Below are 22,598 nucleotides of genomic sequence, written 5' to 3'. Positions count from 1 at the left end.
GAACGCCAGCGAAAAGAGAAATTCTCTGTTAGAAAGAAGAACGTGTTCGCTGGGAAAATTCTATGCATACGTTGTTATTATTTTGACTTTCCAGAACATTACAAGAAATGGGAGGTACGTTTCAGGAAAATATGATTTACCGAAAAGTTAAATAAAATATGTAAAATGTAGCGACGAAGCTCTGTTGTAAAGCGATCTCAATGAACGCGAGGAGAAAGTCGAACGAAAGTCAAAAATGATGTTTTTCGCGGATTACTTATTTTCCTTTTGCCTCGAGCGAACGATCGAAGCGAACGTAACGTTGTCTCGATAGAGGGCATGCGGCCAATGGTACAATAGAATTACACGCGGATGCGTTTCATCTCATGCAAGACCGCGACGAGTAGACAAATTCAATTCGGTGACGGCTCTCTCCTTGTCAATTCGTCTCTGCTTTCCTACTATTTTTGCACCTTTCGTTTCGACGCTCTCTTCCTCCCAGCTGATGATGTTACACGCGAACTATGGCTGCCTGTGCACAGTCGCATCGCGACATGGTCTAACGGCATCCAGTCGACCTCGTCATCCCGTTTCAATATGGCTACGCACATTCCTCTATATTCCTTGCTCTCGAATGCATTTTTGCTATTCGATATCTATACGATATCGCGTTCGACCAACGGTTCTCTCGTCTCTCAAACGTAACCTAAATAAAACATTAATACGTTTATCGGAGGTTGTTTTGGACGTTAAGAAATCCGATCTCGCTGTTTCGATTTCAAGCAGGAAAATGTCCTCGGCGTGGTTGCTATGATAGGTTATGTCACAGTGCTCGGATGAGTGATCGCTCAGCGGTAACTGTACTTTGCTGACAGCGGAGTTCGGTTGAAGGCGTATAATACGAATAAAAGAACAAAGTATGTTGCGTCATGTTCATTCAGCGTGATTTAACGGTCGAATAAATTACGTTGAGAAAAGTCAGCGTCCTCTAGAGCAACTTCTTAAATCGGGATAACTGAAAATAACATCGAGAATATTCCGATACAGCGAAGGATTATTCATCGAAATTCGTAAGAAAACGTATAAATCGTTGAATTCATTCCTTCATTTATTCGAAACGCGGAAATTCAATTATTCGTTTAGTTATAGACGCGCGACTCGTGCAAATCGTTTCTTTCCTAGTCAATGAAAAGGGAAATGTCTGCTCAGGAATTAATTTATTTTCGATCGTATCTCTCGTTGCCCCGTTTCAAGATAAATCCGATTGGCGACCGTCATCGTTCAGGTATTAACATAACTGGTATTAATGTCGGCGATGCCGCGTCAAGGTTTCGATTACGAAAATCGATGCGGCGATCATTCAGACCAGTTTGCTTTCCAGCTTACACGTAACTTGCTCCCGTTTTCAAGCGTGAAAGCGCCGTTTTAGTTATCTCGAACTGCTCGTTGGTGATTTTTCGGTGTCCATTTCGCGACCAAGAGGTTTTCCACGAATTAAGGCGATTGGTATAGATAACAGTTTCGAATAACATATCAAGGATACAGATTCTTTCACGATGGCGCACCTGGCACCAAAACGCCTTTCCGAATGCCACTGAACGGATTAAAATAAAATATACTTTCAAAATATTTTACATTTATTTGTTACGCATTTAGAGACCAAAAAATCGTCGACTGCTGGCGTATGCTATCTCTAGTATCAGTAAATAGGGTGAAAAATAGCGAGAGTTTGCGATACAGTTATTTTCGAGGATTTCCACGACCGGTGCTTTCATCTCGGTTTTAGCCACTTCCCGTCGACGTAATCCCGTCGAGGACCGGTATGGACGGTAACAGAGGAATATTTAAACGATTTGTAAAAAGTGAAGCGCCGCGTAACACGTGGACGCGTGAATGCAATATATTACGTCCGCGCAATTGCTGTTCCAGTTACGTCAAGAATGCTACTAGACGGTGTTATTCATGAATACCAACGCAAACTCATTTCGGAAACATTGACAAACAACTCGGGAAACGGGAGAGATAGAAAAATTGAACGATATCTAGCGAACAATCAAAATATGAAGAGATTCGTTAAGGGTTTGCACCGAGTTGGAGACTCGCGTTTTAGGAATTGATAGCGATGAAACTCGGCCCTTGACAAGTTCAGGCTTGCAGAGACGATTACCCTTTGTTCCTAGAGTACGGCAATATTTTTACTTTTTTCCGAAAGTTGATAGTTTATTAATCCCTTGCGTTATTTTCACGAGTCTGGCTCGCGATGAAAATTCTGAGCTAAAATTGAAAATCACGAGTTAAATAGAATAGAAGATTATAATAGAGGCGTAACTCGGAACTTAATACCGATTTAAATTCCTACAGAAGTATACCGTGCTTTACCGACTCTACATTTTTCTGCGTCATCTTGCGTGTTCTAACGATAATTATTCGCTCATTGTCCGACGAAAACCTTCCCCTTTCTTAAAGAACTCCCTCGTTGTCCATTTCCATTGTTACGTGTATCTCATTTTTGGGCCGCTCGACTTACGTGCGCAGCATTGTTTACAGTCGAAGAAAGCTCTCGGCAGAGGACGAAACGGGACACCGCTTAGGCGAAATCCGGACTCGAGAAGAATCTCGAAGCACCGCGGATACAAAATCGCGCGTCGTCCGACACAATAACTTGCAGCGGTGCGCTAGGTGGCCTGGAGACACGGGTACATGTCGTGACACAATTTCCTGTTTGTACGTGCGACCGTTCGTTGGCCGCAGATTCTGCAGTTTATTACGGATCGAAGAGTCGAGTGGAGCTTCACCTCGTTCTCTTTAAATCGTCAAGTTATTGCTAAGCTCGCACTTATCGCCATTTACCGCTGCGCTCGACCCGCGCCAAAGAGTACAGAATTAAGAGCTACTCCCTAGTTTTCTTTCCGTCGGTTTCCTGATTCTTCTAGCCGTTTTCCTAGCCAAACTACCTGACGATTAACTTTGAAACTTGGTCCGTTTAATTACACGTGTACTTACGCAGTATCGCGGATAAGGAGTCGAATGTTAGGCTGGCCAAATTTAAATTGTCTTCTAATCGATACTATTACTGTTATGTGCAGGAAGCCCCAGGCCGTGGTCCCGGTGGCAGCGAATTAGATGCAATTAGAGGAAGGAAGGAGATCAAGGAGAGGCAGGAGCTTTCAGCATGACGTAAAAGCAGCCGATATTCATGAGAAAACACTGGAAAACCTTACGTCCAGGCGGATCCCCTTTCTCATTCAAAACAGCGTGAAAGAAACGCCCGAGAACGGGAGAGGGCCCTCTTGCATTTAAATACGCAACGTGTCCCGTGAACTTTTAGACGCCTACGGGCGCACGACTAATTAACTATTAAACGAGGAGCAGGGGATGATTTTCTCGCGCGACACGCTCCATGAAATCTCCTGGAAACGATCTAAACGCGTCGTTGAAGAATTCAATCGTCGATTCCTCCAAGGAAGAGAGCCCCTTCGACTTTTCCAAGCGGAAGAAGAGCAGATCCGTTTCGTTGGAATTCCATTCGACGAAGGCAACACCTGGAATTATTAACGGTTCGGGCGAAACGAAAGCAATCTCGATTCCCGGAACCTTCGGTGGGAATAAGAGGTACCGCGAATCGTCGAGATAATACTACTTGCGCGTTTTTGAGAGAAAGATCGCTCGAAGGTTTTCCGGCAGCGGTGAAAGGGAACTCGTTTGGTAACGATAAATCGTTGGGCCTAACGAGCGCATAGTTAATAGGAAATACAGCTTAAATTTTAGAGTGAATTCTAGATAAAGCAGCGACCCTGACGGCGCAAAAGAAATTTGTTTGCAAAATAGTCGGGATCTCCGGTCTCGTTAGTTTCTGGAAATCTCCGAAATCGTTGTCCCGCGGAAAATCGTAGGATTACTTAGTCCCTTCTCGAAAAAGAAAGGATCTCTCAGGATGGAATGCTCTTTGTCTCCCAGACGATAGAAAAACGGACCAGGGCTCGAACGTAGATAAAAAAAAAAAAAAAGAGAGAAAATACAGGTCAAACACGGCGTGTCCATCGTTCGAAAGAAGAAAACGATTCGAAAAGTTAGCTTACTTTGTAACGCTGGGAAACTAGAGCGAGGGATCACCGTGTATGTTCAGGAAAATTACTCTCCGTCGAGGGAAAATTAAATACCGAGAGTCTGCAAATCTCTGGAATCCGAGTTAAGTAGAAAATTGTACGACTCGCTGGACGGTTCCGAAAGGATAACCTTCGCTGGAAAGAAGGATACGGCTCCGTTTTTATAACCGGTGAGAAAAAGGAATTCGACGGGCGCGTAGCCGAGAGGAAATTGAGCTTGTTGTCAAAAAGAGCAGAAATCGCTTCGCTTTGGAACACTGGAAAATTGGAACAGGATATTACCACGTTCATTAAGAGCGGACTCCATCGACAGGAAATCGGATAGTGGAACTCTGGATGTCTCCGAGGTCGGCACACAAGAATCCGAAAAGAAGAGCGAATTTCTCTCTTGTTTTCCGAAAGAACGAAACGCCATTACAGTTAACAAAGAGCCGAGCTTAAATTAGAAGGCGAAAGGCATTTGTCTTCCTTCGAGACAGCAGATTATTACGTCGAGTAAACTCCATTGAAAGAATATCGGATAACAGAACCCTGAAGATCCCTGTGAGACCACGGTAAACACAAGTGTTGTAGGAGTTGCTGTACTACTTCGAGTACCTATCGTTCTTTGAAAGGAAAGATTAACGGGTTCGTTAAACGGATCTCATCGACGCATTGGATAACGCGACTGTGAACAAGATTCCGAAGGAAATAAAAAGAAAGAGAGAAAAGAAAACTGGGATTAAGAAGAAGCTAATCGTCAATTTCACCGAATAAAAGGTATCTTTTTTTCAAACTACGAATCACCCAGAATTCGACCTGAAATTGCACGAACGCGGCAAGATTCAGAAAGAAGCAACCCGCTCGGGAGGAAGGAGTCCTCTCTCGTTTTTCAAAACGGTGGACAGTAACACACGAAAAACGGCGAACCATTACGGCGTCCACTATACGGGCTCGTACGCGTACAGCAACGGGGCACCGAGCGTCTACAGCAGCTACCCGACGAACGCCGGGTTCGCCCAACATCATCTCCATGAAGACTACAGGCCGATTTACTTTTACGTAGCGCAGCCGTACACTATCCCGTACACGTTCGCGAGGAGACCCAGGCCGTCGTCCCTCCTCAGGCCGGGCAAGCCTCGGAGCAACTGTCGCGTGAAGTTCTCCAAGAAGCTCGGCAACGCCGACTTCTCGCAGAAGGTGAAGCAGGGCGAGTTCTCGAGGAGCCTGAGCCAGGTGCACTTCGTGGAGAGCCAGGGACAAGGTACGTGCTCGTTTCTTCCGACGTTCGTCGTTTTCTGGTAGCTTTGACTTTCGGCGCAGCCTTTGGTCACCTTTCTGCACTCGGTGGACTTTTTGGCGCGATAGTTCTTCGTGTTTGCAATGGTCTTTGCAATGGTGGAGCCCTTGGGGTTCTCTATGGTGCTTGTAGTGGCTCCACACAGTGTTGTCTTCCTTGCTATAGTCCTCGATGTCCTTCGTGGCGTTTATATTCTTCCATCTCGGTTGCTAATGGTATACAGTAAAGTCTCCTGAAATGCACAGAAACCATCTCTAACCCTCGAGGGGCCGAGAAGTTTGATCGCCGAGTAGTTTAACACCCTGGCGTTTTCGTCTTTTCGTTCTTCTTTTCTTTATTCGCTGTCTTCTACGTCTCACAAGTTCAGTCTCGAGTTCCTTTACGAAACCGAACAGAATTTGTAACTTTGGCAACGTAACGAAACTAAGTATCCTAGCGCAATAATTCCTAAAGAAACCTCTAGCAGAAATGTTGACAAGCGTCGGCTTGGGAGCGGAGGTACCCGGCGAAGGGCCCTCGGGGCACAGGGTCGAAGGGTTGAAAAGAAAAAGTAGTCGAAATGTCGAGCACTTGGTCTCTCGAGGCGCTTTCACGTCGGTGGATTCTTCTAGCAGACCGGATAATTGTTGCGAAAGCGGCATAGTTTCTGCGGCATAATTTAAATAGTTGCTGTCGTCAAGTAGACTACCGATGCCCACGCTGAGAGCGTCTTGTTCCCGCGCGTACAGCCGCTGCGCGTCTCTTTCGAGTTCGTTGAAAAGAGAAAACACCAACCGGGAGAAAGGAACATTCTCCAAATATGAGGTGTCATTCGAAACCACTCGACGAGGAACGTTTCGTATTTGGATAACAAATGTGCACCCGATTTCGAATAGCCGACGTTTTTTTCCGCTTGGAAGGAAACGTGGACGCTTAAAGAGCTAACGACCGCCAACGAATCGGGCTAAACGTCGCAAAACTAGGCGCGACTGCATTTTTACGCGTACTTTTTCCAATACCGTAAATCACGATACTAATGTTCCTACGAGTTCCTGTAAGTTAACCAGCGTTCCTCCTCGGTTAAGTTTCAAAGCTTCGACACTCAAGGTTTTCTGTCGGGAGCACTGATATTTTCATAACAAATAGCTCGATCCTTAAACCCGGCGAAATTTAGTTTCGAACCGCTATCGAAGCCCGTGTTTATCTTCGATTTCGAGGGAAACGCGCCAGGCAATTTACTGTTCCCGTGGCGGAGCGCGAACTCGATCGAAAGGGTTACGCGCGTTCGGAACGAAAGGAATGCCATGCCGTGCATCCGGTATGACTCGCCTCTTCTTTCTCTTCTGTACAGTGATCTCGAACTATCCGAAGGCTGGGCCGACGTCGCGTGACCCAAGGATGACGTCCATGTTCCGACGGGGCACGATCTTCGCCACGTTCTTCCTATCTTTGCTCGGCGGAGGACTCGTCTGCGCCGCGCTCGTAACGCAACACTGGGTCGAGGCTCGACCCATCAGGACACCCAATCCCCAGGAAAGCTCTGGCAGGGTTCACTTTGGCCTTCTTCAAGGAAAAAAGGAGCTGAACGTCGCCTACGGATGGAGGACCTACCACATTTCTGGTGAGTTTTTACTTTTACGCTAGGCCCTCGGAGATTTATTATTACGGAGAGTTTTACGCAGATTTCTATTACCGAACCAATGTTTTAATACAGGGCTTCTGAAACTATGGGTCGCGACCTCGAATGGAACTCTAATAACGAAATCTTGGGATCGCGAGAATTTTAATGTAAAATATTTAATATTCTCTTGTAGCAGAAGAGTAATGGCTTTTTCGTTAATAATTCAAAAACGAAGCACCATCCGACATTTTTGCAAAGGAAATTGTGATTCGGAATCGTCTTTTTTAATCATATTTGTCGTGAAATTATAAAAAAAAAACGTTGACACGTTGTCGGTATCGTCAACGACATCCGCGTCCAGGATATCGACTTACGATGCGAAGTTAGATAGAATTTTGTTTGTTTAAGCGTCGGAAGTTCAAGGTAAGTTTACGAGTTTTAAGATATCCCGAGCGAGTGTATGCGGGTTCGTATCTCGCGCACGGCATTACCAACCGCAACGACTCCCGAGAAAAAGTGCTGGTATCGCTTGCCTTCTTCGATTCGTGATCGAGAATTGCGAGTTAAAACACCGCCCACGTAGTACCTCGATACTATTGCGTAACATGTCACGGAGCGAACCCTGATACCTGTCCATTAAATTATTCTACCTGCTCGCGACTACTCGATCTGCATTCCTCGCGGAGCTGCTTAACAACATCATTTCGTGTAACGTTCTATCGCAGGGGAATGGATCTTCTTTTTTTTACTTGGATTCCATCCAAACGTCAGTCGCTCGAATTCTATTCCAATATTCGAGTTATTCGAGCGTGTCTTGATTTCTTTGGAACTCGATGTGCCAATAAAATGATTTTTGCCAATCGAGGTGCCTCGCCGACTATCCAGCAACCGACAATACCCATTCTTATGATCGAGGTGTTTCCGTGAACGCCGCACTCTCGTTAGATCGAGATAAAGGCCGGTTCCTGGAAGGAGATCGCCAGCTTGCAATCGGATAGGCTCGAAATCAATCAACGCGTTAATGCTCTTCCTAAATACCTGAAATACCAAGATTACAGCAGCTCGGTTCACCTCGAGAGCGCGACTGGTTGCAATATCAGTCGACGACGAGTTATCATCGCGGCGAACCGCGCGAGGAAGATTCCTTCGTGTTCCAGGTACACGGTGCGATACTGTGCCCATAAATTCTGCCGGATGGTTGGCCAGACTGGGGAATCTCATTCGGCATAACTGTACCTGCACGCGATCTCTGAAGCCGATGGCGAACGGGAGAGTCTCCGCTCGTATCCGCGATAAATCTTCGCCTCGATAATCGCCATCGGATCAGTTTCGTTTAACTTCGACGCTCGATCCGCGGCACCGTCTTTTCTGTTAGTCACGAAAACCCTGGGTAATCGGCTGTAGATTATACGGACATGCTTGCCAACGTCCCCCCTTTCGATGCTTTACGTCCATCCGTTTCCGATTTTCTAGCTACCCGACGACGATCCCTTCCGAGTAAGAAACGTTTGGTAAATTCTAGACAATGGCGTTCATCGTGGCTAACGAGTACCGCGATCCCGTTTATCCCATAATGAATTTTTTTCCCAGCATCTTAAGCGACTGGAGTTCCTGTGGTAACAGGACTACGTATTTATAATGCTCGCGTGTCCCGTCGCCCTGATACTGAAATCGTTACGGCCCGAGGAAACTTTTATCGCGCCATAACCTGGCGGTACAATGCCGGTCGGAGCGTTCGGGCGAAAATATCCGCTCCCTGTACCGTCTTTATCCCCAAGACGCGCCACTGTTAACCATTCAGACTAAAAACAACATTTCTGTGCCTGTATTTTCATTAGGAGATTTCCGTTTTGCTCTTCGTACAAATTTTCTTTTAAATGGTTTCCTTTGGCTGTATCCTCTAGCAAAGACTCTAAAAGTAATCGTAGCGCGAAATTGATTAACCCGTTGACGCCGATTTGCATCGCCGTCGTTCGTGTCTGTTCCGCGAGGCGGCGTGCATCACCGGTGGGTCATGGTTGCCCCACCACAGATGCCGCGCCGCCCCACCACGCGGACACTGCAAAACCGCGCCGGCGTCGACGTGTTCATCCATGGGGCATACTCTCCCCACCTCGAAGCGAACAATTTGAATAGCATTTTACGTGCTCATCGTTGTAACGGTCTGGCGTCTTTACGCACTTCGGTTACGGCATAATTTTTCGCGAAAGCAGACGCAAAAAGCCGTCCAACCCCGCGCGAATAAGGAAATCGTTATGGAACACTGCGCTACTTTGCAAGCCAAACGCGAACAACGGACGATAATGATCGGGCCAACACCGCGGGCTGCTCGGGTCGCGAATGTTTTGTCATCGTTAGTTATTCCGGCCTCTTCGTTTTCGTACGAGAAAAAAACAAACTGTTTCCCGTGTTCGCCGCACAGGGTGAAATCAACGCTGGACGAAGATCTCGTAGACCCTTAGGCTAGGCGGTATCGCAAAGGGGCCAACTGGGTCGTTTGGCTCGCATCTCGCTCAGAAACGATAATTGGGAAATTGGTATGTTCCAATAATTTAATGTTGGATTATAGGTGAAAAGAATACGGTTTTATAAAATGAATTTTATTTCGACACTTGGAAGCCTCGGAAAGCCAGCCGCTTTCGCTATCGAGGTTGTTTGTCAACTAACTGGCACCCACTTCTAAGAACTAAGGAGGACTTGGTGAGGACTCGGAACAGAAACGTGATTCATTTTTGTCACCGGACTAAATACGATGTTTAGATCCAATTGATTCAACATCTAATAAACAACGAAAATTCTATCGATACGAAGACACAATCACCACGTGTCCCGCGAGCAGTTATAAGTGAAATAAAAAAAAAATCAATTACAGATCGATCCCAAGACAGAACGAAACTACCACTTCGATCCGGAGAGTTTGCGAAGATTATTCTCGACTTCCCGTACCGAAAGTACGTCCGGAAATGTTTCCCTTCGATTTCCCCGCGTAATTTCATAAATTCTTCCGTCAAGAGCCGACAACAAAGAAATGGCCACGGGATCGCGAAAAGGAAAACAATTTCTCGGAATTATCGTCGGACTTCGTCTAACGAAAAATCGTAAAAAACGTTCCCTCGTCCGTTTCCGCGTCCACTCGAAATTTCGACGTCCTTTCGCGAAAGTTTCGCGCTCGATATTCAATCTACGAAACCAATTTTCTTGCGGCGTTTTCTTCGTTCGAGATATTCGTTTCTTCTACAGCTGTGTGCTGTGTCGGACTTCCGGCCCAGCGAGACAATTTTGATCCCGGAAGAAATTCGTCTACTTCGAGAACCGCGGAAGGAACAGTTGATTCGAGGGAAATTTGGCTGCTTTGTTCGATCTAAACAAAATGCAGCAAAGTTTCGGAATTCGGAGCGAAATTCCATAGATCGAAGCACGTGCGGCACGCGTGGACCAAGTTCTTCCCCGGTTCCGTTTCTGGGATACTTTGAAACGCCCTCGGTGACAGAGGGAGAGATGGAAATTAGGGGATCCAGCCATGGAGGTAACGAGGGCATCGTGGTCCGAGCAGTTCTCGACCCAGTGGCGGGCAAAAGCGTTGAATACATTAGTCGCATTAAAATTCTTATTGCGAGCGATTTGCATCGCTTATCCCGGCACAAAGAGTCCGTTACCTTTGCGAGCGAATTCCGTATATGCGCGGTCGGAACGAGCGAGTCGAGGCGCAGCGTTCGAGTTGTGTCTCTAAAGAATAAGAACGGTGGGGGATTGGTTGCGGCACGCGTCACGAGAAACGTTTCTCTTTCATCGAGACAGACAATAGCGCCAAAGGGACACGCGGAACACGTACGGACTGGTCACGTATGTAACAATGCTCGCGTGCATACACGACCGTCTTTAACTACACGGTGCGTCTTTAAACGCGAGGTCAATAATAGCCTTCTGCCACATTGTGAACGCATCAAGCGCGACCATCGGTATGCGTGTCGCGATCGAATCGATTATTAATCTGCCGCGGCATCGTCGGCCGACAAACGACTGGCGAAAGTTAATTGGCTGGATGCGCGAGTGGCCTTTAATCGGATGATTAAGAGACGCGAAGTTCCTATTTCTCGATCTCGTAAACAGATCTCGGTCGCACTTTTATCCGGATAAGAAACAACGCTTGGTCTAGATTAAACTTCTATTCGTGAGTTACGAAGAAAAGCTCGGCCTAAAGAAAAGCTGCCCGAGGGAGAAATTCCGTCTGCGAGAGCAGCCAGCGGCTGTAACAATAGGAACAGAAACTGGTTTCTCGACGTACAAAAATTCCCGACCGTGCCTCGTGGTCGACTTTCACGTGCGCGTAGGTACTCGTATCATCGAGGCTGCCGATGCTGACCACGGGGAACATTAAAATCCTCTTTTTCACGGAAAGTCTACCGCGCGATGGAAAGTCGCGTATCGCGTTTCGAGAAAACGCGTCGATGTCGAGTACCCCATATTTTTAGATGTTGGAAAGATCGAACGGAGATTCCAGAATGAACAGAACTCGGTTGCGATAGCGAACGCCTTTATCACGGTGCCAGTTCGGTATCGATTGCTTCGCGTACAGAGTCGGACCTCTCACGGAATCGGCTTTTCTTTCCTCAACGCCGCCGTGCACTCTTTTCTGACGCAATTTAAACGAACCATATACGCGTCACTTATAAATCCAAAATGTAGCGAAGACCGGATAAGTCGTAGAGTTCGAGTCCTGAACGAATCTTTCCATAGCGAATCTATAGCGTTCTACGTCTTCGAGGTTAGCGTTGTCTCCTTTTGCGCTCGAAGCAATTTTATCGCGATACGGTGAAGGCTGGAAAAGTGCAAGATGGCTATCTTCGCCATCGGGAGAGTTGAGGGGTGGTCTCCTGGACACTCGGTATAATACGATCCTAAACGATTGATGAGCTTCTGCCGACTGTTTTCTTTTCCTCGGACCTCTTTCTCTTTCCTCGCGATGTCTCGATTTTGTCGAAAATGGAATTCAAGATCTCGCAACTACTCGCCCAAGAATGCACCTATTCAAACTCCGTGCAGTTTGAAGGACGAAGTTGGCCCGCCAAGACGCGTGTTTGCATCGCCGTAGCGGATAAGTAGCCGACGTGACGGCGGCCTCATGCTTTAAGTAGATCCCTAGGATAAGTTTCTTCCCGTGGAAATTCCTGGGATGTCCTCCAGCGGTCGCAAGCTGTCAACTTGGCGATTCGCTGAGATTCTAGCCCCGGGCTAATTATCTAGTTCTCTATTTGCGACGCAATATAACTTGAACCGGCCAAAGCAACGAGTATTTGCCGCTCGCTTAATTATTCATTACGCCTCGGCGGTAATCTCAATTTGCAGCGTCGATCCGCCGCTGATTCGGCTCCTCTACAGAAAAAAATAAACGAAAATCGGTCGAGCCAGAGCTTCGAAGGGTCGAAGTTACGGTCGAGTCTCGGCCGAGTTAGAGCTGGGCTGTTCGATGCCGGCACGATGACGATAAAAAAGTTTTGCTGTTAAACGATCCTATATACATATACTATTTTTTTTTCTTTTTTTCTTTTTTTTTTGTAGTGCCTGAAATGATCAGACAGGACCCAACGGTGATGTCCTGGGGACTCTGGATCAGCACTCTGACGACGACCTCGGCGGCCCTCGTCACCGCTGGCCTCGCCGCGCTTCTCGCTGTGTTGAACACTGCCACGTCGCCTAGGTCAAAAATCCTCTCCGATCCAGGGGTATACTTCATAAATATTTTAACGCGTAAGTTAAAAGGGCAAACATTTTTATGACAGACTTCTTCTAGTCTCTTATTCCTTCCCTTCCTGTATCGTTTTTAGTATAGTTGTCCTTGTCACTTCTGTTGAACATTATGTATATCTTGTTCATCTCTGCTTCCAAGAGTGATAGATAATCCTCTACCTGAGCGATAAACGCCACCGAGAACGCGACAGAGGCGCGGCTGGAATATTGACTTGACCGTTTGTTTTAGTCTTAATGTGCCTCGCGAGCACGAGCACTTGGCTGGCGCAGTATTACACGAAGCTGTACTTCAACGTGCTGCCGAAGGAGGACATCGACAATATGTGGACCAGCGAAGGTTCCGCTGAGCTCGGTTATTCGTTTTGGTAAGAGACCTTTTATTCTCCCGTTCAATGGCGACGGAGCATCGCGTACACGGAGGCTCCCGGAGCCGGGCCGAGCTACGCCGATGATTCCATGCTTCACGGATGGCAAGTTCTAAAGCCTGCTGTCCGATACGATAGATGTTTCTCTGCTTTCCGTAACGTACGATGCTTTCCGAAGCGATCAGCAGTTGCGGGCATGAGGGAAGGCATCGTTCGGGGGTTCGATGATACCATAAACTACAGCCTTCGTTTACCAACTTATTAAAAACAAATATTTTCGCGCGTTTCATTCTTAATTCACGTTTATATTGTTTACAATATACGCTAACCATGTGTGATATATTTTAATGAATTCGTGCGTGAATGTTGCACGAGCCTATATCCTATAGTCCTGCTTCTGGGTCTCTCTGCGTACCGTCCTATTGAATTCTACTATGTAGCTATTGTCTACCATATTGTCCTATTGGATTCTATCAGCTGCTTTAACGCTTGGCAATTGCAATGCATTAGCATATTCAGTCAAGGCCGGCTTTAGAGCAAAGCAGATCAGGCACTGGCCTAATGGCGCTCAGGCTTAGGAGGCGGTAGCCTTGCCCCCACCTTTCGGAAACAAAACCCACGAAGGAAATTTAACGTATCTCGTTCCTCGAAGAAAGGAGAAATTCAAATAACGATGCGATCTATCGGATCACGCGATCAATATTTACTTTCGTACTCTGTAGAAAATTGGATTCCTCCGGAGGAGCGTAGGCGTCACGCGACGGTTAACGAGGCTTAATAAGGGGGAGCGCTTGATCTGTTGATCGATAATCTTATATATATATATATAAAAAGATGAAAAGCTGGGAGAAAGATTGAGCTGCACATTTTTCTGTCTCTGCTTCAGGCTCGTTGTGTGCGCCGGTGTGGTGCATTTAATCAGCATAGCACTGGTTGGCTGGGGCTCAGGACGAGACAAAATCGAACGTCTCGAGGCGATTCCTGCCCTGGAAGAGAAGACCGCCGCGGCAATAATGCTGTATTAAGTCCAAGGATTCACGGAGCGACGACTCAAGGAGAGATCCATCACAGAAATGAAACGGCGCTCGCGTCGTTAGCGAAAAGCAAACTTCGATGTTTCCGCTGTTCGACGACGTATTTCGTAAAGTTCCTACATGTTTGCTGGCCCATTTAGCGCTGCGGCGTCTCGACTGTGAACGCGTTAACGGAATTAGCAGTAAACCACGGACGAATGTTGTTAACGGTCGAGATCAAGATTCCGAGAATTTTTACGTAATACCAAAAACGTAAAAAGTTCAGAGATTCGATAAGATTTCATGGGAGAATTTGTTACGTGTAAAGATATACGTAGAGCGAGATTTGATCGTGGAACGTCGAAATTAAGATAAGGAATTCGAGCGTGAACGATAGACGAATTCGCGAAGCAATTACTTTTGTAACATGCAATCTTCGGTGGAATGTTTCGTTCGGTAAACATGTAATCGCGGTATTTCTAAAACCGCTAAGGTAATCGCGTGTGGATATCAGAGCGTGCAGTTGACGAGTGTTTCTGTTATGAACACTGTGAAATGGACATTGTAGAATGAATTCGAAATCATAAGTGTATATTACGTATCGTTATACTATGTCACAATTTTAAGTAATAAAGTCGATGGACATCTCAATGTGGACGTTTAAACGTATCAAACGACACGATTGCGACTTGTAGTATAATAATCTGAATACTCTAGTTAGTTGTGTATCTTTCGTGCATCGTATGTCTCGCCTTTCACGCTTGCCGGTCAAAAATGGCTGCTCAAGGGCATCGAAGGTTATTCGGTTACGCTGCAATTCTAACCTCTGGTCTCGGCGAGTCAAGCTGATATCCGAGGCGAGCGAAACTCGAATAAAATTTTGGCCATTTTTTGTTTGTAAAAGGAGTCGACTCGTTTAGACGATCTTCTTGCAGCGAAACTTCGTCTTCGATCGTTCGTACGAACGATAAAAGTTGGCTTACGGCTTTGCGAATTTTCTATCAACTAAGTCTCGTGTAGGATGTAAATAGAAACGGAGTTTGATACTCTGTAGTGATTTATTTATTACGTAGTATTGTAATTGTTAACTATATCATAAATGTAATAAAACAATTAAAAAGACAATACGGACAAGATGTATAGATCTTAGCTTATACCATAATAAAGAAGTCGGCTCTCATTCGCTGCCACGAACTTATGCGGAAGGTGACCGTCTCTCGGTCACGCTTCTTCTTCCTTAACCGAGGGAGAGGTGTCGACGTAATCGTATTCCGGTTTATTAAGAAAATGTAACGTAAGTACCAGGATACAAGAGACCTTTATTGATGTTTTGTGACTTTTCACACCTGTTGTTAGGTTACCCAGCAAATTCAATACAGTTCGGCATTCATACAGTTCACCATCTATTCTGCTCTGTACATTGATTCATATTTCACGTATAGTTGTGATACACTAATTACTATGTATACTGTTAGAGCTTTTTCTTCGTTTCTTTACAAGTCTAATGCATGTAACGCAGCGTGGTCGATTTAGAAAACTTTTGTTCTGAGTTTAAAAATATTATAAAAACACAATTTCATCGTCGTCTGTTAACATATATATTACGTTTTCTTTTTCCCTAATGTTTGTGAATTGGCTAACGATTCGATCATCTTTGTGCTTTCTTTTTACCGTTACGAGTATGTCGGATGAGGTACGAAGCGGTGCACGAAACAGTAGAGTTGGGCCCATCGTGTAATTTCAGGCAAATGTCTAACTGCGTAGTATGCACTCTTCTTGAAAAATGATAAACATTGTTTCTATAGATAGTCTTCGAGTCTTATATTAACGCCGGCTGACGTGCGACCATCCATCATCCTCTGGTTGTCGTCTTCTTTCGTCGTTTTTAGCTGGAAGTCTGTCATCTTTCGGGTCGTCCCGCCTATCGATAAAAACGTGACGTTTAGTATAATACGTACAAGATCGAACGATATTAGACTCGATTTGCTTACTTTTCATCGCGTCTGGGCAGATCCCGAGGAGAGTTTTGTATCGCTTCGCTTTTGTCGCGCCAGCTTTGATTACTGTTACGCATTGTATCTTCACGACGACCCCCACCGAGACTGCCAAGACCACCGCGTTCACCACGTTCACCACGTTCACCGCGTTCACCAGCAAAACCACCGCGTTCACCGCGTTCGCTGGCAAAACCACCGCGTTCACCGCCACGCCGATCGGACATCCTGCCACGGATACGGGGTCCATCCGATATCGGGTCTCGAGGTATATCGCGCGGAATTTCGCGTATCTGTAAAAAAAAATATGTTTAATATATTTGTTACAATATGCCTTCCAAAAATAAAACGCAGTCTACAAATACCGCGCATGTCATCGATATACTTACTGGACGATCCAGTCCACGATCTTTATCTATTCTGTCCCTGTCTCTGTCCCTTGTATCGTCTTTATCGTAATCGTCCTTCCTCCATTTGTCGCCGATATCTCTTTTCGGTTTTTCCGCATCGTCTTTCCTCCACTTATTATCTATTTCGCGTCTCTTCCAACGCGAGGAATCGTCTTTAACACCGTCTTCTTTAGTATCCATTGAACGACGCCATGACATTTCCATTGGTTTATCTTGAATACGGTAACGTTGTTGTGGCTGTTGTTCTCCGCGTCTCCACGTGTCCGACATGTCCCCGTCTCTTTGTCTTTTTTCCTCGAGCTTCCGTTCAATCTCGGCTTCCCTTGCTCTGGTAATATCCGCTTGTTTCTCGATCTTGGCCAAACGTTCGGCTTCCTTTGCCTCTTCTTCGGCACGTTTTAATCTCTCTTCTTGCTCCTTCTTGGCTCTTTCCTCTTCGAGGCGTCGTTTCTCTTCTTCCTGCTTGATACGCAAATCCTCGAGACGTTTCTTCTCGAGAGCTTCGGCCCGTTCTTTCTCCCATTTCGCTTTACGCTCAGCCTTGCGTTCCATCTTGCGTTTCAATAATCTACTTGCTCTCTCTTCGTTCAAGACTTTCTCGAACTCCGCCAGTTTCTCTAAATAAATACTCTTACGTTCGGCCAGGATCTTCGCTAAGAAACTATCGTGATCCTCTTTCATTCTCGCCATGCGTTCCCGAGTCGCGACAGCCTGCTGTCTCTCCTCGATGGCAGCGGCAATCCTTTCCGCCTCTTGTTGTTCCCAGCGTTGTTTCGCCTGCTCCATCTTTTCTTCTGCCGCTTTCTCCACCAACGGAATCTCTTCCAAACGTTTGGCACGTTCCAAGTAATCGATCTTCTTCTCCTGGGACTTCAATTTCTGTTGCATCTCGCGACGTTCCTTCTGCAATTCTTCAGCTTCGCGGGCTGCAATTTGTTCGGCGTCTAGTTTCTTGATCTCGTCTTCGTCTAATTTCTTCAGTACCTTCTGACCGTGACTAGTTTGAGAAATCTGTTGCATTTTCTCTTTAAGATGGCGATCCTTGATTTGTTGTATCTCGCTCTGTTGTCGTTTCCTTTCGCGTTCTTCTCTTTCCTGTTCGAGTCTTTTCTGCTCGGCCAACATTTGCTGTCTCTGCAGTTCTTCCTGTCTTCGCATTTCCTCTTCTTCGCGGACAGTGTTTATGTGTTCGATGTACTCCTTCCTTTCCTCAATGATCTTATGTCTTCCTAGAATTCTTTGATGCTCCTTCAGCTTAGTTTCATGGTAATGACTTACCATGGCGTTACGCAATTTCTCTCTCTCCATCTTCTTCTTATTTGGATTGATAATGTTTATTGCTCTGTGTAATACGGTAGCCATATTTACAAGTTGACAACGAATTTGTTCAGACGGCATTGCCTGTAGGACAGGACCATCGGGATGATCTTCCCTCTGCGCTTCGGACAAATCAACCCCGAAGTGAACACATTTCTTTCCGTGATTAATTCTTATCTGCATGTCGTTGTATCTTACACAGTCGACCAACAGTCGTTCCAGATGAAAGTCTGTTGTAAATTTAGCAAGTTCCAAAAGCCTGGCGAACTGTATGGTTTGGTAAACCTGAGATATTTGATGAACCAAACGCACGAGTGTTACGTCTTGCAACGCTGGAACGTACTGAATCAGAGGACCAGTTTCATCGGTCTGTAACGTTTGAATAACAGAATCTACTCTATTACAGAGATCCAAAGGATGGAATTCAACTTCCAGCCACGAGTATAATTCTTGCAACTGCGGCGACGCTAAATTTACAATATTTAAACGAACTATATCTTTAAGTAGAGAAACTCTCGTCGGCGGTTGAGTGAGTCCTAAAAGCGTCGCGAGCTTTTGAGCTTTCTCTAACGGACTCTTATCCGTTTCGATAAAACGATCAAATTCAGGATGAGCTGACGGCAGTGGTATAGATAGCGTAGCTAACAAGACACGATTGGCCATTCTCTGCTGTTCCTCGGGTGACATATTCTTCTTCATTTCGCGAGAAAGCTGCAGCAATTTGAACAGAGCAGCAGCATGGAAAAGATAGTTTCCAGCTTTCCAGAAAACCATTGCCAATTTTTGGTAATAATTGGCCATAGTTTTTGGTACTGGAAGCTTTTTGGACAAGTTCATCATACCGTGCACGTCTTCGGAGGACTTGAACGCCTCTTGCCATAACTCCATTTGAATCGCAGAATCGAGCTGATTCAATCGTGTTTCTAGGTTCAATTGTTGTGTCTCGGCTCTGTTCATGGACACGTTAGAAACGAGTGGTGGCAATTTACAAATTTCTTCTAGATGTTTTCTCAATTTCTCGCATAATTTGCGAAATTCTGTCTTACGATTGTACTCGAGACAAAATTGAAAGGCCATACGCGCGATATCGTGATACAATGTTTCCACGTGCGCATTGGTCCTCAGTAATTCCAAGCACTGGCAATACGACTCCCATAAAAATTTCACCCAAGGTGTTAAAATGGTACGATCGCTTCTATCTTGCGCATCTTCCCCGCTAACAGCCGACAGCAAGATACTTTCAGGTGTAGCTAAATTATCAAGATCATCTATATCTATAACGGCTTGTTGACTTTGCTTCCGTGCTTGGTTTGTCTTTTCTTCCGCCATGCGCAAGTATCCACGTATAACATTTTCCAAACTTCCAACATTCACGGATTGAAACATGTTTCTGTATTGAAATAGGCCCTCCTTTGCTATATGTGATTTTTTTAGTTCTACGCAGAGGTCTAGGTACTTGAACATTATAGGTTCCAAGACCGACTCTGACCAGTTGTACGTCCATTTTTTATTGCGGAAGACTTCTTGTAAAGTGTCTAATGCTCGAGCTGGTTTTCCTACTTCGATGAATTCTGTTGAAAATAGAAACAAACTGACATTTTTTCGTTAACTTACTAAATCAAAATTTTATTGTATTTATTTTCAGAACTGAATTTCTGATGTTAAGGATTCATAAAAAATGCTAAATTAAGTTTTTCAATTGCTATAATTCGATTCGGTATGTCCGTTAAACATGTTCTTTAAGGTTGATTGATTTCAGGTTATATTTCAAAATAGTTCCCAGGGTTTATGTAATCAAGTAAATAGATGCCTGTATTGTCAAAGTCAGTTCAATGATACCGATGCGAACAAATTTCACCGTAAGGCACTCCCAACGTCCGATACGAGAACAAAATTAACCGCGATTTGTGTTTATGAGTATCGAAAAACACGTACCATATGAACGTAATTAACGCGAATGTACACTTTGTCCATTCGAGTAACGTTCACGTGAAAAGGAAGTTTTACATTTAATTAACATTTATTCATCGTAGCAAAGTCGTTTCCGGAGATAGGCAACTTGCATAATTGTTCCGTAGATACATATGGTTGGGTAAAATATATATTTTAAAAAAATCAGACAGACGTGACTATAGGCGACACGAATGTTATACAAGTAGCATTTAGTACACGGCGATTAATCGATGGTACGAAAGCGTACGATCGAATAGGACGGTGGATTATCGAAAATTTCTGGGGCTATGGGGAAACGTCTTTTTGAACTCTGTATTAAAAATCTATCGGCCATGTCATATCGTCATTTTAATGAACAGTATACGTACCATTCGCTCTTTTCAGAGCGTTCTCTGGCCTTTGCCCGTATCGCGCCATTTTTTCGCACGAATATAGTTAATTTCACACCATACACGCTATTGCAGAATCCGATAAATCTACGTGAAAAATCTGGAATTTTCGTCTATTAACGACACGACGTTTGTCACGATGGACCCCGACCGCATGTACCGGATGAAAGGCGGCCACTACGGTAAAATGGCTTCCTGTAATATGTGAGTCAAATCAGGCCACCTAGTTTTCCAGAATCTTTAGAATAATTCGTACAAATAGTCATAGTCGTCGAAAAAAATTCAATTTAGTTTATTGCTATTATCGCCATCGCGATAAATTCATATTGGGATTATCATAATTGCGTTGATTGGACATGAACAAGGGTAGTAAGTAGGCTTGGCACCAGGTGTCGCCATGATCGATTTTCAATATCGTTTGTCGAGTGTAGTTTATTACTTTTAATATGAACATATCGTCTCTCTTCTATATAATTTAATAAGAATTTAACATTAACCGATTATTCATTGTGTTCGTTATGTTTATTTAGTAGGTAATATTGTTTACAGTGAGTTTTCTAGTCGTCGGTAAATTCGTTCCCTGTTTTCCGCGTAAATTGAATCCCGCGTAAATTGAACTGTTCGAACAGAATGTGGTGCAGGGAGGAAGGACACTTTCGATCGTGTATGTTAATGTGGTCAAAGTGGTTAATGGTATCGCGTATCACAGTTATCGAGATGATCCAATCGAATGAATTTATTTACAAAAATATACAATAGATTATAATAGAAACAGATTCTCTGCAACAGCCAAATTGATTAAGAAGTTTTCAACGGCTGGCGGTAGATTTTTTTCCTTCAATGTTTGCGCGGAAACCATCTTTCTTCCATCTGGTCCTTGAACCAGAGCCAAAGATGTTAACTGGTTCAAAAGATCTTGAGTTTTATCGTTTATTTCGGATATTATTTGAGTTTCCGTGTACGTCTGATTTTCACAAAGTTGAACCATGAATAAAGCTATTTCTTTGTGTGTCTTTGTCATTGTAAGACTTTCTGAAAACAAATGTAGCATTTTCACAGGTAAAAAATATTTAATGAAACGAAGGTTTTATCGAATCTTTCTTTACCTTTTGCATGCGAAGCAACGGTAATTTCTCTAGCTGGAATATTTACAAGTAGATCGTACAGATCTGTTCTCGACGATATGGAGCTATTTCTGCAGCCCGCGACGTAATACGAATGTCTCTGCAAAAAATTTTCTAGTTTAAACATTTTTCATAATTTTGTATTCTAAGGTATACGTTAATCAACGTACCTTTAATTCTGTTAATTCGTCATCGACCAGATCGATCCAAGGAAACAAATTGTCTGTGACTTTACGGTGTTTCATTAAAGCAGGAAACAATCCAATCCATTTCAAAAGTTGTTCCAAGCTATGATGATAAACAATTATTCTTTTCTTCAAAAGAAGCGCTGTGTATATCAAAATTGTCTCCAATTCAAAAGTTTTAATTAATTCTTTAATGTTGGTATTCACTGTAAACCGATGGCTATTAAAGTCATCGGAAACAAATGTTCCGTTTTCTTGAGTAGAACAAGATCCTTTAGTAAATACCGAAAGGTATAGCTGTAAGATTTCTGTTGGTTTTCCAGTCTTGCAGTACATTTTGCTAAGTACTCTCGAGAGTACTTCGTATTTTCGTGGGTTAAAGTCTTTTGCAAACAAAACCAATGCAAATTGCTTGACCTGTGTTGAAGACAATTCTTGTTTGTTTCCAGTAACTTCATTGCGCGTACATATCTTTGATAAGCATAGTTACTTAGCTATTTTATGGGGTTTCAAAGAAATCATAACTTACTTTTGGTAATTTGTCTGAATCGAATACTTCGCTACAATGTATGTAGAACCAATCGTGTTTTTGTCTTGAAAATACAAACACTTGAGGAGAATTATGCTCCAATTCTAAGTTACATTTCCTCGCAACGACTGCTTTTTGCGATTCCGATATCGTCGGATAAGACCACGTCCACAATACATCACCGTTAGAATCTTTCTCTGAAAATTGAACGAAACGTAAGAAATATCGATTATAACTCTGAACACGTAATTACGATAATAATTACCGATTATGCTGCACGAAAGTAAATCTGTCAGTGGGGCCATATCAAGAAAGTATTATCAACAGATCGACCCATTAAGTTATATGACGATAATTAGGCACCTAATCGACGACTTAATCTTGTTTAGAGATCGCATGTAATACAGCATTCCTACGTTTTGACACAAGTGATCATGATAAACATGTAAAAAGTTGGCAAGTTTAACATTTGTTGAGGTTATGTTTCATGCGAAGGCGTATTTTATATATTGCTAGATGGAACATCGAGCCGCCCTGAATCTAGTGAAATTAGTATTAGCTTCTATCCATATGATCATGATAGTATTATCGGTGTACTCGATTGGTA

General features: G+C 44.2%; 3 protein-coding genes across 6 annotated transcripts in view; 1 reads left to right on the top strand and 2 right to left on the bottom strand.

Annotated features, from left to right (window-relative positions):
• Positions 1-15,224, top strand: part of LOC128872420 (clarin-2) — a 48,856-nt gene extending 33,632 nt beyond the window's left edge. For 2 of the 3 annotated variants that reach the window (XM_054115078.1, XM_054115081.1), the window contains exons 2-6: positions 3,066-5,328; positions 6,695-6,964; positions 12,524-12,712; positions 12,942-13,077; positions 13,964-15,224. In XM_054115078.1, the coding sequence (XP_053971053.1) occupies positions 6,742-6,964; positions 12,524-12,712; positions 12,942-13,077; positions 13,964-14,102 (687 nt within the window). In that variant the 5' untranslated portion in view covers positions 3,066-5,328; positions 6,695-6,741 and the 3' untranslated portion in view covers positions 14,103-15,224. Of the gene's footprint in view, positions 1-2,651; positions 2,676-3,065; positions 5,329-6,694; positions 6,965-12,523; positions 12,713-12,941; positions 13,078-13,963 lie in introns of those variants that run through there. The other variant, XM_054115079.1, reaches the window with a different exon arrangement.
• Positions 15,225-15,389: 165 nt separating this feature from the next.
• On the bottom strand, positions 15,390-20,331 carry LOC128872416 (eukaryotic translation initiation factor 3 subunit A). Its single transcript, XM_054115072.1, has 4 exons — positions 20,133-20,331; positions 16,474-19,382; positions 16,082-16,377; positions 15,390-16,011 (listed from the first exon to the last, which is right to left on the bottom strand). Exons 1-4 carry the CDS (start codon positions 20,179-20,181, stop codon positions 15,915-15,917), a joined length of 3,351 nt encoding a protein of 1,116 aa, XP_053971047.1. The 5' UTR covers positions 20,182-20,331; the 3' UTR covers positions 15,390-15,914.
• A 543-nt stretch (positions 20,332-20,874) lies between these two features.
• LOC128872419 (DENN domain-containing protein 10-like) lies at positions 20,875-22,520 on the bottom strand. 2 transcript variants are annotated; one of them, XM_054115076.1, is made up of 5 exons: positions 22,257-22,520; positions 21,992-22,188; positions 21,448-21,933; positions 21,260-21,377; positions 20,875-21,185 (listed from the first exon to the last, which is right to left on the bottom strand). In XM_054115076.1, exons 1-5 carry the CDS (start codon positions 22,294-22,296, stop codon positions 20,914-20,916), a joined length of 1,113 nt encoding a protein of 370 aa, XP_053971051.1. In that variant the 5' UTR covers positions 22,297-22,520; the 3' UTR covers positions 20,875-20,913. The 2 variants fall into 2 exon arrangements, with proteins under 2 accessions (XP_053971051.1, XP_053971052.1); XM_054115077.1 differs by having other exon boundaries at positions 21,448-21,879; positions 22,257-22,518.
• Positions 22,521-22,598: the final 78 nt, after the last annotated feature.

Source organism: Hylaeus volcanicus, chromosome 2 (assembly GCF_026283585.1).
Source record: "Hylaeus volcanicus isolate JK05 chromosome 2, UHH_iyHylVolc1.0_haploid, whole genome shotgun sequence".
NCBI classification, from domain to species: Eukaryota; Metazoa; Arthropoda; class Insecta; order Hymenoptera; family Colletidae; genus Hylaeus; species Hylaeus volcanicus.
Note: the sequence above shows the minus strand (reverse complement) of the source record. Positions and strands in the feature narration are given on the sequence as shown.

Excerpts from the sequence above, each read along its gene's own strand:
- LOC128872416 (XM_054115072.1), bottom strand. The coding sequence starts at position 20,181 with ATGGCGCGATACGGGCAAAGGCCAGAGAACGCTCTGAAAAGAGCGAAT. Across the intron at positions 19,383-20,132 it reads CGCTCTGAAAAGAGCGAATG|AATTCATCGAAGTAGGAAAA; the intron begins GTACGTATACTG and ends TATTTTCAACAG. Across the intron at positions 16,378-16,473 it reads ATCGTGGACTGGATCGTCCA|ATACGCGAAATTCCGCGCGA; the intron begins GTAAGTATATCG and ends TTTTTTTTACAG.
- LOC128872419 (XM_054115076.1), bottom strand. The coding sequence starts at position 22,296 with ATGGCCCCACTGACAGATTTACTTTCGTGCAGCATAATCG. Across the intron at positions 22,189-22,256 it reads ACTTTCGTGCAGCATAATCG|AGAAAGATTCTAACGGTGAT; the intron begins GTAATTATTATC and ends TTCAATTTTCAG. Across the intron at positions 21,378-21,447 it reads ACGAATTAACAGAATTAAAG|AGACATTCGTATTACGTCGC; the intron begins GTACGTTGATTA and ends AATTTTTTGCAG.